At 37.8% G+C, this 17,337-nt stretch overlaps 1 protein-coding gene across 3 annotated transcripts in view; it reads left to right on the forward strand.

The window, feature by feature from the left end:
- Positions 1-17,337, forward strand: part of ank1a (ankyrin 1, erythrocytic a) — a 149,993-nt gene that overhangs the window by 66,608 nt on the left and 66,048 nt on the right. For 2 of the 3 annotated variants that reach the window (XM_017716272.2, XM_017716276.2), the window contains 5 exons: positions 9,632-9,733; positions 15,923-16,021; positions 16,244-16,342; positions 16,755-16,853; positions 17,118-17,303. In XM_017716272.2, coding sequence (XP_017571761.1) covers positions 9,632-9,733; positions 15,923-16,021; positions 16,244-16,342; positions 16,755-16,853; positions 17,118-17,303 — 585 coding nt within the window. Of the gene's footprint in view, positions 1-1,387; positions 2,556-9,631; positions 9,734-15,922; positions 16,022-16,243; positions 16,343-16,754; positions 16,854-17,117; positions 17,304-17,337 lie in introns of those variants that run through there. The other variant, XM_017716268.2, reaches the window with a different exon arrangement.

The following is a 17,337-nucleotide window of genomic DNA, read 5'->3' on the forward strand; positions in this document are numbered from 1 at the left end:
TTAAATGAAATAATGACCATTGTAGAAGTAAACATAGCCACAGAAAACAAGGTTTCTGTAGGAGTAGGAGTAAAAAAAAAAGTATCTGGTCCAAAACATCCCTATAGAACTGCAGAGGACATTCATAGTAAATCCAGCATCCATCAACTCAAAAACTAAAGCTTGCTAGGTTCTGTCCTTCTCTTTTCATCTAAATTAAAATGCTAATGCTCCAGATTGAGAGCGGTGTACAGAACCTATCTAGGTGCTAAAACGAAATTTAACCCAAAATTTTTAAATACTCAAGTATACATCCATCAAAATGTTGTACATGCAGTTGAGTGAACATAACTAGTCAAAGATCATTTAGGTAAACTGTACTCTTGACTATCAAAACTGTAATGATAGTATTTGATAACAGAGTACGGTTTATAAATCTGTCGGTAAAGTTTCGCTGATCGAGAGTACAGTTTACAGCTCTGTGAGCAGAGAGACTGAGAGTACGGATTACTAAACTACACAGATAGACTTTCATCCTCACAATTTTTTTTCTCGTTAGTAACCCCTACCGCACTCCGTGTGCTCCTTTCGCAAGCATTACTTACATTACCTGTTCAGGATGGGGTTGTTTTGCTTGTTGTTTTTTCCAACATTTCCAGCATTACTTGCCTCAATTTGCCTTGTCCCAACTTTTTAGGAACATGTTGTAAGTATCAATTTCAGAATGAGCATATATTTACAAAAACAATTTGTTATGTAGATAAGGTAAAACAATATGTATCTTGTCTGTGTATTGTTTTTGTTTAAAGACAGCTCATGTTTGCATTTCATATACGCAGTCTCCATGTATATGTGACTTGCTTAAGTACAAGACAGATGATTTGCTAGGTAGCTAGCTGTTTTTAGCCCTCAGCCCACAACAATCTTTATACTTTGGCCCACTATGACCATAAATGTGGCCGCTTGTGTCCCAGAGTGGCTAGAGACTAAAAAGCATGCCGCAAAAGACCTTAAGATCTAGCTGTACTGCTGTGTGGTAGAATTCTATGTGATTCAGGATTGGAAATTGTTGAAGTATTTTAGATTAAATAGTGTAAAAAGCTAAAATGTTTTATCTACAATCATCTAGTTTGACTGTCTATCATTTCCATTTCCCAATGTTACGTTTGTCCCAATTCATAATTTTTTCTCTATTGCTGACTAAGAAATGAAAGCAGTACGAAGGCCATTATGTTACTAAATGGTACTAAATTGATTCTCTGACATATTACAAAAGGTTATTGTTTAAATATTTACACAGTGGTAGTAATTTTAGTAAAAAAAAAAGTGAGACAAGTAAGTAATTTAGGTGGCAAAAAGTTTAAGAAAATAACAAAAATGAATCCCCTATAAAATTGTCATCATGTTTTCAGTTACTACTTTTTGAATTCAGCTTTTATCTGTGTTATTGTAAAGAATGATGATTAAGGATTAGTTATAAATTTCCAAGATTATTCTTTAAATATTCAGCTCAGCAAGATTTAAGATTCAGTTTGAGGTGGTTCATGACTTTATGTATTCTTTAAAGTGGAAATGAATGGAATCACCATGGCAATTCCCAGCTTTTCACCAGTGACTTTCTGCTGCCCCTCCATGACCTTCATCATGACTGCTTCTCAAACTTCCTCTCATGGATACACTTTTATTCTTCGCTCAGTCTCAGCCTCACTGAGATGCACTCCTCCACTCCTTCCCTTCTACTCTCATCTAAAATACGTTTACTTGGGCGCATGCCTTTGGCAGGGATGTGCTTTTCCCAGCGTTGGCCAGGAGAGGAGAAAGCGAGGGGGCCTTTTCAGCCAGGAGTGACAGATCTTTTATTAAAAGAGGCTGGGCCCCCTTCACATACACACACACACGCACACACACTCACAGAAACACTTACACAACCACACACCCTCCCTATCCTCGTCTGGCCCATTGTCATCAGGCTTGGTACGGCTGAAGCCCTCCCCAAACCACCCCCCCTGCTGTGAGCTTTGTCACTGTAAGTCTCAGTGCAGCCTGAAAGCGTGCAGAACCGTCTAAATACGCTTGCACACACACATTACTTTCTCTTTTTTTCCCACAGACACTTTCTCCACGGCATTCAGAGTAGGTCCTTTGCTTGTCAAAATGCATAGAGTATGACTGTGAAGATTTTGGGAGACATTAGGGAATAGGCAACAGAGAGAGAGAGAGTCAGAGTGAGAGAGCAAGAGGATGGATGAGAGTAGAAAGGTATGGAAGGCAACGCTAGCCATTATCATGATTTGTGCAAAAAATGTGTTTGTGTTGATACACACAGCATTCCGCTGGAGATAAACTCTTTGGCCTCATCACCCCTTGCCCCACCCACCTGCCCCCTTACAAGTGCTGCTTACTCAAGTGTGTACATGTGTGTATTGGGGGAAACCACAGCTCAGTACCTAGTCCTTCGCACCCAAATATTCAGTGTATCACAGCAACCGGGTGAGAAAGAAGCAAACAGACAGAAAGAGCGTGAGTGCAGAAAGGAGACAAGTGAAGAGATGCCGTCCAAGACGGTTACTTGGGCCGTGAGTAAAAAAGTTTTTGTTTTCTTTTTTCTTTTCTCTAAATTAGAATAGTTTCATTTGCATTTCCAATTCTTAAATTTGGGTATGTCTTCCTCCAAAGCAACTCGGTTAAAAAGGTTAGATCAGTCCAAGCACTGGCAAGCATCAATTTCAACACAGCGAAGATTACATTTTTGAAATACGCTTTTAAATGCAAGGGTTCCAGAATGGTTTGTGGGACGTGTGGTGTAAGGAAAAAGCCCTCACTGGTTTAGAACCATGCCATTATGAGGGTTCTTAACACTTGCAAATCTCATTTTAAAGAACAATCTGTTGCAACAAAGCTACTTCTTCTACAGTATTGTTCCACAGAATCTCTTTTGGCAACTTTATTTTTAAGAGTGTACTGCAAGACAGTTGTAGGAGGTAAGAGAGTAACATTTATCGCAAAGCAAAAAACAAGGTACAGAATGTCCATATAGACAATTTAACAGACAATAGAATGACGTTCGGTATAAAATGAGTTATAATGACAAGGAGAGAATTATCATATCACAAATAAGTCATAAAAACATAAAACAGCGAGAAAAGAATGAGTACAATAGAATCAAATTATTTAATGACCTTATTTGGTTGGATTATTCTCCATTTGTTGATACCTGTCAGCCTGGTCTTAAATGTCTCATTTTTAGTTGACCTTTCACTCATAAGCTATTACTCTTTTCTATGTACAGCTACCTTCTTTTTCCAGCTTGTGTTGTTCTGTGCATTGTATGATTAATGGACCAATAGAAATGTTCTAAAATGCTCTAGAAGTATTATTTATTTACTAAAATTGCTTTAGTCATCTGGACATTACAGTTAAGAATGCTTTTTCTTTTCCCTGTAAAGTTACCATTCAGAGATGTTAGGTTTTGTAATGACAGCCACAGCCTGTCATATATTGCCTGAACAATACATATTACGATGTGCTCTATTTTAATTTTACAATTTATCATTACCTTATTATTTCATGTATTCCTTTCCCATGTGAACAAATGGAAAACTGAGAAAAACCTGTTAAAGCAGGATTTGGCACTTTTCTTCTCATTTACAAGTAGGCTTTTGAATGAAGTCGTTTGCTACACATACATAGGCACAAAAGGGGTGTAGCTCTCTATGGCCTTGTGAATTGTGCACATTATACTTGTTATAGCACTTGTGCTTTGCATGCCTCTGGGTTGCTGTGGAAAGAAAAAGCTTAGGGTAGAAGCTTCTTTTTAATGCTGATCCACTTAACAGAGCCAGCTTCTCATGATACTAACCATTATGAGAGAGGGAGAGACAATGGCCCTAGATCAGTTAGGAAGGCCAGTGGAAATTTTAAATGTAAGTGATTTGTGCTTGCACTTTTAAGAATATATGTGGGACCAAAAATTCAGTTGATTTATTATTATTAGCTATTTTGTTTTTGACTTGTTTGGTCTTAGGTATGTTCTAATTATATCTATTCATCATAAAAAAACACTTGCACATTTAAGAATATTCGAATGGGATGGATACTACAAAATTATGTGTAAAAAGACCATGGAACAATTCTTATTTTTTATTCTTTCTTGGGGTTTCTCTCAAGATTGTTAAAAGCTTATTTTTTTTAAATACATGTTACTGTTTTAACATTTCTTTATTCAGACCCATTCAATATTTTCATAGCTACCTTTTGAACAGGACACAGGAACAAAGGCACAGGTCAGAACAGGTCAGAGGAAAGGCAGCAACCTTAGGTCCTCTGGGACAACTTCAGATTTTTCCATAATAACACACCTAAACCAGCATACCTCTTGATACTAGTTAGTTGCCTTAATCAAGCTGCCACCACACATTTAAAAAATGGGCTTTGCAGGCTTTTGCAGCAATGTTCTCAGATATTAACGACTCACAAGACTTAAAAATAAAATCTAGTTTCATATCAATCTTCCAGTTAGCACATAGCTCATTCTTTGTTCTTACCCATTTACAGCACCTTACAAACATACTGTAAATGACAAAGCAGATCTAAGTACACACGTCTCCTCTGCAGAGCTCCACCCATAGAGTGAGAGACATGGAAATGAGAGGAGAATAGTGGGCTAAGAAGTCTGTAGAAGAGGGACAGGAGCAAAGAATTTATCTTCATTGCAAAGTTGGTAGGAAAAAGATTTTTTAGGGTTTTTTTTAAAGGAATACTCCGGGGGTGTTTCATGGGTTTTCTGATCTTTTCTAAAAAAATAAAAGAAATGTTTTAGAATGATTTTCATACAATACAGATATGGCACATTATGAATGCAAAACACTGTAGTGTTTCTTTAAAGAGCTGTCAGAGATGTTCACCCGAGCCTTTTACAAACTGATGCAGTCGGTGATGGCAGGTGTTTTTCTTTAAGTTGACTTTGTTGTTGTTCAGGAAGCATTTAAAAAAAACATTGTAAAAGTAAAGGTTATTACGCATGTGTTTTATATGTTTTACGGTCCAAGCTGCTGCAGTATGCACTTCAATATAAGCTAATCAGTAGTTCCATGTCAGCAATATACACATGTCTATGGGGATTTGGTGGAAGATCAGTAGCTGTGTTGATGTTATCCTTGGGGACGGGAGATTTGGCAAAGCCACTTATTCTGAAGCATGGTGCATTTTTTCATCTCAAACCAGGTTTGTTTTGACAAAAGATTTGGACCAGCAGTTTTAAACATTCTCTTCTTGGTCTTTCTCTCTTTTCTCTATTACCCTTAACTCACCTCGTATCTTCAACTTGCACATGTTCACATGTTCTTTGGTCTTCGTATGTTTCAAGCAGATGCTCTTGTTTTCTGTTTTGCCTACTTAATTTAAACAGAAATGGATCTCTCCAGTTTGAGAATAGATTTCTCACTCTTATGTGCATAAAATGTGTACTGTGGGGATGTTTGGTTACAAGTGCAATTTGTGTTAATGTTTTCAAAAATCTCTTTTTCTCTCTGTTTGTCCGTCTTATTATCTCTGGCGTTTTCCTCAAACATACCTACATACATATATACCATGGGTGTTTTTACAGAGGCATGCCTGACAGTGATCACACATGCACACCTAAAGATGCACTCACTCTCACTGTACACACAAACACACTGCAGTGTGCCTCCTTAGCGATGATGTCATCCTGTCTGCCGCAGCACTGGTGCACTGAGAGATGGGAGGAGAGAGAGGGAGGAAGAGAGTGAACATGACAGAATAAGAAGGATTAGTTTAGAGTTATATGATCTGGAGAGGAGGATTACCGGGAGGACAATATGAGCATGTTAAAACTGGAGGCAAATTTTCTTCAGATCTGTGTTTTTATTACATTAAAAGGAACATTAACAGAACATTATCAAAAATCTTAAACTAATGTGTATGCCTAGTGCATAAAATATTTTTGTTGAAATAAATTTACAGCGTTGAAATTTTTGTTTCAAATGACATTTATTTTGGTAGGCATGTTGCAGTTTCCAACCTATCTAGTTTTAGTTATCTGTAACAATGCAGCATGGCAGCATCTGGAAATCCAATCTTGTGTAGCAATTCAAAACAAAGTGTGCAAGATTGGATGTTCTGTAAAGCGTGTCCAGGCTAGGAATAATTGCCATGAAAGAATGTATTCTTGGAAAAGACATGACTGTTATACATTCATATAGTGCATGAACATTTATTTACCACTTTCTTTTGTACACATCCAACATATCATGATTAAACACTTATACAAAACTATGTAAGATTTTATATTGAATAAATTGCCCCAATCACTGAAAGCAAAAAAAAGTTAAGATGCTATAATAATCGTATATTTTCATCTTTCTGCATTTTGGACCAAAATTCTTTTTAGGTTTTTTAGTAAAATGGTGTTACAGTAATGCAAGTTGGAAATAATGTTTGTCAGAAGATGTGAAGAAACCTGTGACTCTTCTTGAGGTAAATCATTTTTTTTCCTTTGAATTTGTGTTAAGCTGTATCTTCTAATGCGCTGGATATGTGTGCAAAAGAAAATGTTTTAGGCACAAAATTAGGTGCGGCCTACAAGTTGGTTTACACCACCTTATCTTGTACAGACATACACCCTTGTGCACTGACGTAAATAAACACACACACACACACACCCACACACACACACACACACACACACACACACTTCTTTAACAAATAAGCGACTTACAAATCATGCCTCAGCAAAACGAATCAATATTCTGTGTTAAAGATGTACAGTAGTTTATAATTTACTGCATCTACTGTAAAACCACAAAAAAATCTCCCACAAAATCACTGACATCTCCACCAAAATGCAAAGAACACAAAGGTAGTTAAAGAGTTTGTGGTTTGTAAAATCTTCCGTAGTATAAATGCATTTTAAAATAATATACTTACAGGCTTTGTGCTAAATTCAGTACATGAACTTCAACTTGAAAGCTTGCTTGTACACTATAGAGCAACTGAAAGTGTAGGTGCTAAACTTTTGTAACTCTTCATGCAGATTTGTTTTAATCATTAGTTCACAACTATGATATTGTGTTGTCCAAGGGCAGTCTAGAGGAAATAGACATGTCTGTGTCAGTATTATTGCTGCACGATGCAAGTGACGCAGATTTTGTAGTGATAGAGGTCAAACTTCAATAGTAGCGATATTTTGGCAAAAATATAATTTACACAATTTTATCCTAACCCCAAATTCCCCTTTGTGACACTGTGTGATGTACTGTTTTCTATGAAATTGGACAAAAGTACACAAAATTAAAGCCTCAAAATGTCTACTATTACTTTTGTCCATTGTTTATAGATTACAGCATGTCATACATTGTCAGAAACCACATAAGCAGGTCTGTTAATTTAACAGTTTGACACAGTATGACACTTTATGTACTGACAGAGGTAGTTCAGTACTACAAAACATCAAAAAAATCAGTGTCATTCCATATTAGATTTCAGTACCTAAACACTTCTTATTAGCAATCATTAGCCAATAAGCATGCTTGTTTCAAAATCTAGACTAATTGGCTGCCTAAATTACATCCCATATGCATGTTAACATAATCTACTGAGTGAAAGTGAAACTATCAGATGTCCTATTTTGTAACACAAAGCAGTTTATATTGCATATACCATTATATACCGTACTTGTACAGCCGTGAGAGACAGCAAGTTTATATTTGTAGAAGTCTAACAGTACTATTGTCATCACATATTAAAATGTATTAATTTTTTTAAATTTAGCAAACACATCCAAGAAAATGGCTGGTGTGGAACAGTGAGTGACGATCAAGAGGGCTAATCAAATAAATACATTTACATAATTGGAAATGGTTGTGGTGTAAAATTTAAGTAAGCTGAATTAACATGGCTTGTTTGTATCAAAAGGAATATGCATCTACATAATCCTGTGAGTGCTTAGAGAACTTGGAGCTTTGGGCCCTTCATACAGAATCTCCAGAGGAGAGCAGTCCTGAGTGCATGGAACTGATTTGCCAGTGATACAGTGCTCAAGGCCCATTATTTTCCACATTCATGCGTATTTGAATAGGTCATGCAGTGTTGGTGATAAGTGTTCGCACATACATGCGCACACATACACTCAAAAAGCCAGGGTCTTAGCTCTTCTCTTTGATCTGTAGACTGTAAATGTGTGTGTGTGTGTGTGTGTGTGTGTGTGTGTGTGTGTGGTTTTGTGTGTGTGTGTATGTGTGTGTAAATGTGTTCGTGTGTTGCTGTGCTGGTGTTTGGTGTCTCTTGCTATGGGGCGTGCATGGCAAATGTTCACTTCCCCAAGACTGCAGGAGTACTTAGAGCTGTCCGAGGGAAACCTCTCCACAAGATTTGCTGCTTCAGGCCCTTGCAAATAGCTCCTCTTTAATCCTCCCTCACTCTCTCTCTTTTTCTCTCGCTCTCTCTCCCTCACTCTCTCTGACTTAACCTCCAGCAGTTATCCCTTCCTCTCGCTACCGTGTGACACCACTCCAGTGCCTGCCTGCTAATTTTCTAATTCTTCTTCTCTCTGTGCATGTGTAATTGATAATGCAGTTGATTTGGACTTGTAGAGAACAATTCTGAAAACAATACCTAAATGGACTATTGAATGTAATACCAGTTAAACAAATGAACATGTAAGGTAAATTGGAAGAAAAAAATGGCTGGTTATAATCCACAGGCTATGAAAAATGGACAGGGTACACATTGTGTTGCTTTTCATGCTTTCTATGGAGGTTGGCCTTCAAGCATTTCTGTGCTACTGACCTGTTTACCTGAACAGGTCCTGACTCAGGGCTCCCCTATGTATGACCTGTGCTCACTTTGTAGGCAACTAATATAACTGTTTTTTTCCAGAGTGCAGTGCTGCATATCACAGTCATCACTGTGAGTACTAAAAGGTGACCACATCTGACAAAAAAATTTTAAATTCAAAAGTTCATTGGTTGGTGTAAAGAACATGCAGCTTTAATAATATATTCAGTTGCTTAATGAATTGAACATCTCAATGGATTATGTAATGTGTTTAATAACATTTGCCAAAAAAGACAGGCCAAATGTGCCCCAGACATGCTGTTGCTACAAATCTGTTTGGGATACACTGGATACTGTAAGTAACACCCAGATCTTTCCACACCTTTGTGGTTATAGTTTGTTTACTGGCTGTTACATCTATAATTTATGTGATTTTTCTGTGTAGTGTCCTTGCCATAGTCTTTCAGAAAAGCATATCAAGTCGTTCTGAAAGCATCTTGTGTTGTGTTGGTGCACCGTTGTCATGTTTAACACTCCGTCCTAATGTGATAAATAATCACATGTCTTAACCGCAATGTGTTCTATCTTTATTTATTATTTTTTTTTCTTCTTACTTTCTTTTCTGTGTGATTTTGGTGAACACTACTTGTTACATATTGAGATTCTTTGTCTTAAATGTTTCACAGAACATGTAAAATGACAATAAATGGTCCACATGTAAGAGTTGTCCTTTTGTGTGTTTGTTTGCCATCTCAAGGGCTAGGTGACAGCATATGATCCCTTAATTACCATATTAGTCATACAAATAATCTCACTCTCTTTCATCCCACCTCTCTGTATGCCTTTATATTTGTCTCAGGCTGATGCTGCCACCAGTTTCTTACGTGCTGCCCGATCAGGTAACCTGGACAAGGCTCTGGACCACATCAAGAATGGCATAGATATCAACACAGCCAATCAGGTGAGAGCTGCCCAGACGCCTTCTTCTGTCCACTCAATGTCATCTCTGTTTCTGTCACAAAAACCTTCTAACTGTAACACTAACATTCCAGCAGTAATGCCATAAATCAGGGGAAACCAGCTTTGGTTGATGTTTACATATTTTCTGTAATAGTCTTTTTTGATCTGTGTGTTTTGCTCTGTATTCTACAAGTACAGTGTTCTGTATGTGGACAGGAGTACCCATGATATATTGAAAACTGTATCATGATGTAATTTATCATACCACATTGTCATCTAGTCCACCTCTATTTAACTGTGAAATGATCCCAAAAAAAATCACCTTTATCTGCCCTTTGGAGTTCTTAGGGTTATAATATTCATCAGCTCTAGATATAACTCCACAGCCTTGTACATTTTCACTCTATTTGCTGCTGAATATTTCAGTGGGTTGCATTGCTGAGAAAGTGCAGTGCTGGAATACTGAAATCCAGTGAGTGAATTAAAGGAGTGAGGAGTGCAGCAGAATAAATCAATGCTGAGTCACAGGCATGTGAATGGATATGACTCTTATTGCCAAGACATAAAGCTGTTCTGATATTTGAGCTCCATTTTGCAAATGGGATATCCAGTGTGGGCCAGGTTTGAGTCATACTCAACTTCAGTCAACCATCTGTCTCAGCTGTTCTGCAGCTCCATAGTTGATTCATACCAGTTATTTGTTTTCAGTAACAGGTTGTTTGATGTCAAGTTATGTGTTGTTACATTCCATTGTGTTATAGCAGATAATGCCTGTGGTAAAATCATTAGTGCCTTGGAAATAAACTTGTGGGCACTTCCTACGGTGCAGTGGTAGATTGATGATCCTATTCAGCATTGAAACCTTTGTTTAGTTGATGGAACCTCATTTGTCGTTTTTTATACATGGTTGCAGTGTCATCAACTGATGGCATGCTAGTCCTCCTGATATCATAACTCAAAATATTACAAGCTCTACATTGTATTTTTCCAGTGTGTGTTTTATGTGATATAATGACCATGTCATAATGTTTCCCCAAAGAAGGTGTCCCTAACTCATTTATTTTTCTTTTTTTTTTGACTAACTTTTCTTTCATTTTCTCCATGCCAAATAACGTGCAATCACTCATTAGAGTACCAACCAGAACCTGAACTGAGCCTGATGTGGAACATAGAAAAATTGTCCCAAACCTGACTTGGAACCCAATGTTTCCTTGGGCCCCATTGGGCTCTGGTCATGTAGCAGACCCGTAGTCCCTACATGTAAGGGGGAGAAAAAAAGTTCTGCAACTGACCAGTTTCCCTGTTAGTTAAATGGTCCTTTCTGTCAAAGTAGGTGGTTCTTGGCCATGTTGAGATACAAAACTTAGCAAGCTAACTGGATATAAAGCCATTTTTGTCTGACTAATGCTGCTTCCAGTTGTGATTAAGTAGTCAGGTGGTTGTTTATCTCAAAAAGAGGAACTTGTGCATGTTTATTTAGTTTATGTGAGAGGTAAATAAAATGGAGTACATGGTACAATGAATGGCTGTAGTTTATACAACCTCAATTCCAATGAAGGGGACGTTGTGTTCATAAATAAAAACAGAATACGATGATTTGCAAATCCTTTTCAACCTATATTCAATTGAATACACTACAAAGACAAGATATTTAATGTTCAAATGGATAAACAAATATTGCAAATGCAAATATTCACTCATTTTGAATTTGATACCTGCAACACATTCCAAAGAAGTAGGGTCAGGGACGTGTTTACCACTGTGTTACATCACCTTTCCTTTTAACAACACTCAATAAGCGTTTGGAAACTGAGGACACTAATTGTTGAAGCTTTGTAGGTGGATTCTTTCTCATTCTTGCTTGATGTACAACTTCAGTTGCTCAACAGTCCAGACAACTCCGTTGTCGTATTTTGCGCTTCATAATGCGCCACACATTTTCAATGGGAGTCAGGTCTGGACTGCAGGCAGGCCAGTCTAGTACCTGCACTCTTTTACTATGAAGCCACGCTGTTGTAACATGTGCAGAATGTGGCTTGGCATTGTTTTGCTGAAATAAGCAGGACGTCCCTGAAAAAGACGTTTCTTCAATGGCAGCATATGTTGCTCCAAAACCTGTATGTACCTCTCAGTAATAATGGTGCCTTCACAGATGTGCAAGTTACCCCTGCCATGGGCACTAACACACCCTGATAACATCGGAGATGCTGGCTTTTGCGCTGATAACAATCCGGACAGTCCTTTTCCTCTTTGGCCCGGAGGACATGACGTCCATGATTTCCAAAAACAATTTGAAATGTGGACTCGTCAGACCACAGGACACTTTTCTACTTGGCGTCAGTTCATCTCAGATGAGCTCGGGCCCAGAGAAGCTGGCGGCGTTTCTGGGTGTTGTATATACATGGCTTTCGCTTTGCATGGCAGAGTTTTAACTTGAACTTGTACATGGAGCAACGAACTGTGTTCACTGACAATGATTTTCTGAAATGTTCTTGAGCCCATGTGGTAAAATCCGTTGCAGAATGATGTCGGCTTTTAATGCAGTGCCGCCTGAGGGATCAAAGGTCACGGGCATTCAATGTTGGTTTTCTGCCTTGTCCTCTTACTTGCAGACATTTCTCCAGATTCTCTGAATCTTTTGATGATATTATGGACTGTAGATGATGAAATCCCTAAATTCCTTGCAATTGCACGTTGAGAAATGTTGTTCTTAAACTGTTGGACTATTTGCTCACGCAGTTGTTCACAAAGTGGTGAACCTCGCCCCATCCTCGCTTGTGAACGACTGAGCCTTTCAGGGACGCTCCCTTTATACCCAATCATGACACTCACCTATTTCCAATTAACCTGTTCAACTGTGTAACGTTCCTAACAGGTGTTTTTTGAGCATTCCTCAATTTTCCCAGTTTTTTGTTGCCCCTGTGCCAAATTCAGAATTAGTGAATATTTGCAAAAAACAATAAAGTTTATCGGTTTGAACATCAAATATCTTGTCTTTGTAGTGTATTCAATTGAATATAGGTTGAAAAGGATTTGCAAATCATCATATTGTGTTTTTATTATGTTTTATACAACATCCAAACTTCATTGGAATTGGGGTTGTAAGATAACTGACATTATCAGGTTTAGGCTATTTTACAGGTGTTTTTCTAACATAAAAAAGCATAAAAAGTGGGTTAATTGTTCATGTTTAAAAGAGGTTTTGTCATTGTAATTTATTATATTGGGATAATTTTATTTGATTACTTGATCCACTGATCAATTCGTCCATCCAGCTTGATGAAAATTGCATTGACATTACAAGTTTGCCCATTCATGCTGCATTGCAGATTTCTGTGTTGCATCTGATTGATCATCCAACTTCAAATGGTGTTCATGTTCTGATCCCACTTGAAAAGCTGCATGAGTTGAAAAACACTGCGTTGTGGTTAACAACCACAGAGTTGTGACATTAACAGGGTGATGGCTCTCATGGAAGCGATCAGCCAATGACTAGGGAGTTTCCCCCTTTTTGCGTCATCAGGAGCCTCTTGAAACTTGTGTGTGATAACACAAAAACAGGGTGTGAGGCTGTGAGAGTATGTCTTATCATTGCTGCCCAGATAGACACCATCATGGAGACGTGCCAGGGGAAATGAGTGTGTGTGGAGCAAGAGAAGGAGAGAGAGGTGCAAGGGACACGTACAATGTATAGTAATGTACAATAAGCTCAGCAATAGCAGTACAGTACATTATACCACTAGTGTTTCTAGAAGAGCTGATAAGACCAATCAACTGAACAATTGTGTGGGCATTGGATGATTGTAAAGGAACATGCAGTACATGGTCTGTAAATTCCCACAGAGGATCTTGGCTTGTTTTGCATTGTGAAGTGACAAGAGAGAAACGAGAACAGTCAAAAGAATAGGTCTACATGCCTTTTGCATGGGCTTATATGCAATGTCTGAGTGAAGTGCCATTCACAGATGTAGGCGTGTGCATATGCATGTCCCCCTATGTTTCACTGAGACTTCTGAATTTATTTGATTGGCCAGCACAAATCTGGAGGTCTTAGAAAGAGAGGAATAAGATATATATTGCACTCATTATTCAAAAGCCAAGTTGTAGGTACAGTGAGTTCCACAGACAAACAGTCCTATAAGGAGATCCACATTGCTCCATGAGCACGCTGTATGACTAGGACCCCTACGTTTGTCATGTGTTATAGCATTCTAGAAATGAACTGTACAAGCAATCATTTGGACAACCATATATATTGTTTTTATTATTCACTGAATTAAATAATGCTAACATGGCAAAGAATACATTTTAGTGATTACCATAATACCTACAATAACGTTTTTCTTATTGATGTATTCCGTTTGTATCAAGCTTGTGGAGGATTAAGTAAAGCGTATGTGCCTCGTGGAGTGTCTGTAGCATATGCTGCACCATTTACAGTAGGCTGTATTAGTATGCAGTTCACAGCTTACAGGAGCACATGTGAGAGCGCATGTGCCAATGCAGTACCAATTATGAATGTTTCAAAGAATGAACTTTGCCACATAACAGAGCAACAATTAGCAATAATGTTGCATAACTAATGAAAATACAAACTGTACAGTGCCTTAGTATTGACATTGACATTGACAGAATTAAATCATAACAAGAATCAAACCAGAAACAGTCAAGTCTGAAAAATAAAGGTGATTTGAGAGTAGAAATATTACATTGACAATAAAGATGCTGGAAGGTACTGCAAGATGGGAAATTCTTGGGGTCTTAAAATGGTCTTCAGGTCCTGCTAAAATAACACGAAATCAAGAGACCCCTTTTGGATGCATGCATCTACTACAGCTACTAAAAGTCGAGGTGGTGCATGAGATTGTTTGATGTCAGGGCTGGGCAATATAACCTAAAATCATATCCCAATAGGTGATACACAAAAAAGTGTCTCTTAATTTTTTCCATAGCCTCTGATTATTGATAATTATCAATAATTTTTAGATTTATATTTCCTAATGCTCAGCTGTAAGTTTAAACTGTGCTCTGCTCAATATCAGGGCTCTATTCTAATGTAATAAACAAAATTATTTATTAAGATATAACAAAATAAGTAAAATAATAGTAAAAAAAAACTGAATCAAAATCTAAATTTTTTGGACATTTGTCTTTCTCTGATTCTTTACGTTCAAGATTCTCAGTTGTGAACAAAAATAAGAATTTAAAAAACAGAATGTAAAGCACAATTACCTTTTGTTTAAAGATGTTTTTATCAAACTCTTTTTTACACCTTTTTACTCTCCATAATTTCATCGCTGGAAGTGTCTAGCAGGATAACTAGTTGCTGTTACAAGTGAATGGCAAAACATCTTCTCCCTCCCCATCTAATGACACCCTGCACCACCTAGTGTCCTGAATTAACAATTCAATTAGGACTTTGCTGCTTGTAAGTAAAAGTATAGTAGTACATATAAATAGGTATAGATACTAAATTGAGAAACAGAACGGCATAAATTCCCTGAAAATACCTCTAATGAGAATTATTATGATTTTAAAAAATGTTTGATTTTTAACATTTTCATTAACCTTTTAGTGCCCAGGCCTTTTTGATGTATAGCCTTCTTGCTGCTGTAGGTCAGCTCCTATGTCCTTGTGGGGAAATATGATTCTTCAGTGTCTATCCCAGATAATTGATATTGTCACCCATGTCTCCTCTCTTGTTCTTCTCCATTTCTTTTTAAGTCTTTGTTTACTTCTTTCTTTTCTAACTTTTTTCTGATGGGGTGAGTGGTCTCCAGACTCAGAGAGGGGGATAATATTAGCGATGTGAGAAAGGTCCAACCTCACATGTCCTGTGTGGATGAAGGAAGGCTGTGTGAGGTTAGACCTATCCCACACGGCTTGTATTCTTCCCAGCGGAGAGACCACCGACCTGCCATCCCAACATCATGCCATTGCCATTGCCATCTCTCCCACAGCTTCATTACCATTTCTTGGTATTTCATGTTCTTGCCAGAAAGAATCTTCCTGAGTGATTTGCAGTGGAAAACCAGAGTTACTTTTCTTATTGAAGTGCTATTGCCTCTACAAATTCTCCCCTCAATTCAAAGGTCATCAGAGTCTAGGGAATCTAGTTTTCTAGGGAATGTAACAACACATAACAGAGCCTCCTGTGTGAGGTCTACTCTGTTCTCTCTTCCCTTCACAGAATGGACTCAATGGGTTACATCTGGCCTCGAAAGAGGGTCATGTTAAAATGGTGCTGGAACTACTGCACAATGGAATCGTACTTGAGACCACCACAAAGGTAAAGAGGCTTTGTTTAGTGTTGAATGAGACTGCTAACATTTACTTTCTGAACATTTACCACACAGCTATTAAAAGATCAATGAATATCAGAATGTACTTAATTTAACATATATTTGATATTGCCTGTATTTGGTATTCATTTTTATTAAAAAAAAAGATCCATAATTAGATTTTTTTGTGACTGTTTTTGAGAACTCTCTCTTTCTGTGTTCATTTGCAGAAAGGCAACACTGCCCTCCACATTGCTGCATTGGCTGGACAAGAGCATGTGGTCACTGAGCTGGTTAACCATGGAGCCAATGTCAATGCCCAGTCACAGGTCAGAGTCCTGGCTACCATGCATGCCCAAAAGGGACACACAGAGGCTGTTTCACATAATCATAATAAACTTAAGCCTTTTTTGGTGATAAAAAACCAAGGGACATTATAATTTAGTCCAAGACTAGGCATAATCTAGCTTTGCATCTATGACACAAAGCACTTTTATAGCCGCCCCAGAGCTCACACCTGTCTCATCTGAATTAATGTTTAATTTAATTGTTTGATTTTTTTTTTAAGTATCTGATATAACCCATTATAATAACACATTATATGCCATTTTAGCTCAGTGGTTAGGAGATTTTTAGAATGTTTTGTCATAAATTTCCTGCCACTTAATTTTGAGTGCCTAACTCTTTTTTTGTTTGTAATGGTATATGTGCTTTTTTATTGGTATATGTGCTTGTCTACAGAAGGGCTTTACTCCCCTCTACATGGCAGCACAAGAGAATCACCTAGAGGTTGTGAAGTTCCTTTTGGAGAACGGGGCCAATCAGAGCATTCCAACTGAGGTAAAGCTGGATTTTGATCCTATTATAGGCCTTTCTACTAGCTCATTTGTTCGTTTCAACAATTCTTTTGGAAGTGTTTTTGCTGAAGTGTCTAACCATGTCTTTTTTTTTTTTACTTTATCATTAACAATCAAGCAAATATCATTCATAAATCACAAAACACTGTTTGCTCAAAAATGCTGTGGCAACAGGGCCAGTCAAGTGAATAATTTACAGTTATTTACATGACTTGTTATCTTCTCTTTTTTGCTTACCATCTTATAGGATGGCTTTACCCCACTAGCTGTGGCTCTTCAGCAGGGTCACGAGAACGTAGTGGCCCTGCTCATTAACTATGGCACTAAGGGAAAGGTCCGCCTCCCCGCACTGCACATAGCAGCACGCAATGATGACACACGCACTGCCGCCGTACTTCTACAAAACGACCCCAATCCGGATGTACTCAGTAAGGTTTGTGTCTAAGGCCAACTCTGTCTTGAAGATC

This window comes from Pygocentrus nattereri, chromosome 20, assembly GCF_015220715.1.
Source record: "Pygocentrus nattereri isolate fPygNat1 chromosome 20, fPygNat1.pri, whole genome shotgun sequence".
NCBI classification, from domain to species: domain Eukaryota; kingdom Metazoa; phylum Chordata; class Actinopteri; order Characiformes; family Serrasalmidae; genus Pygocentrus; species Pygocentrus nattereri.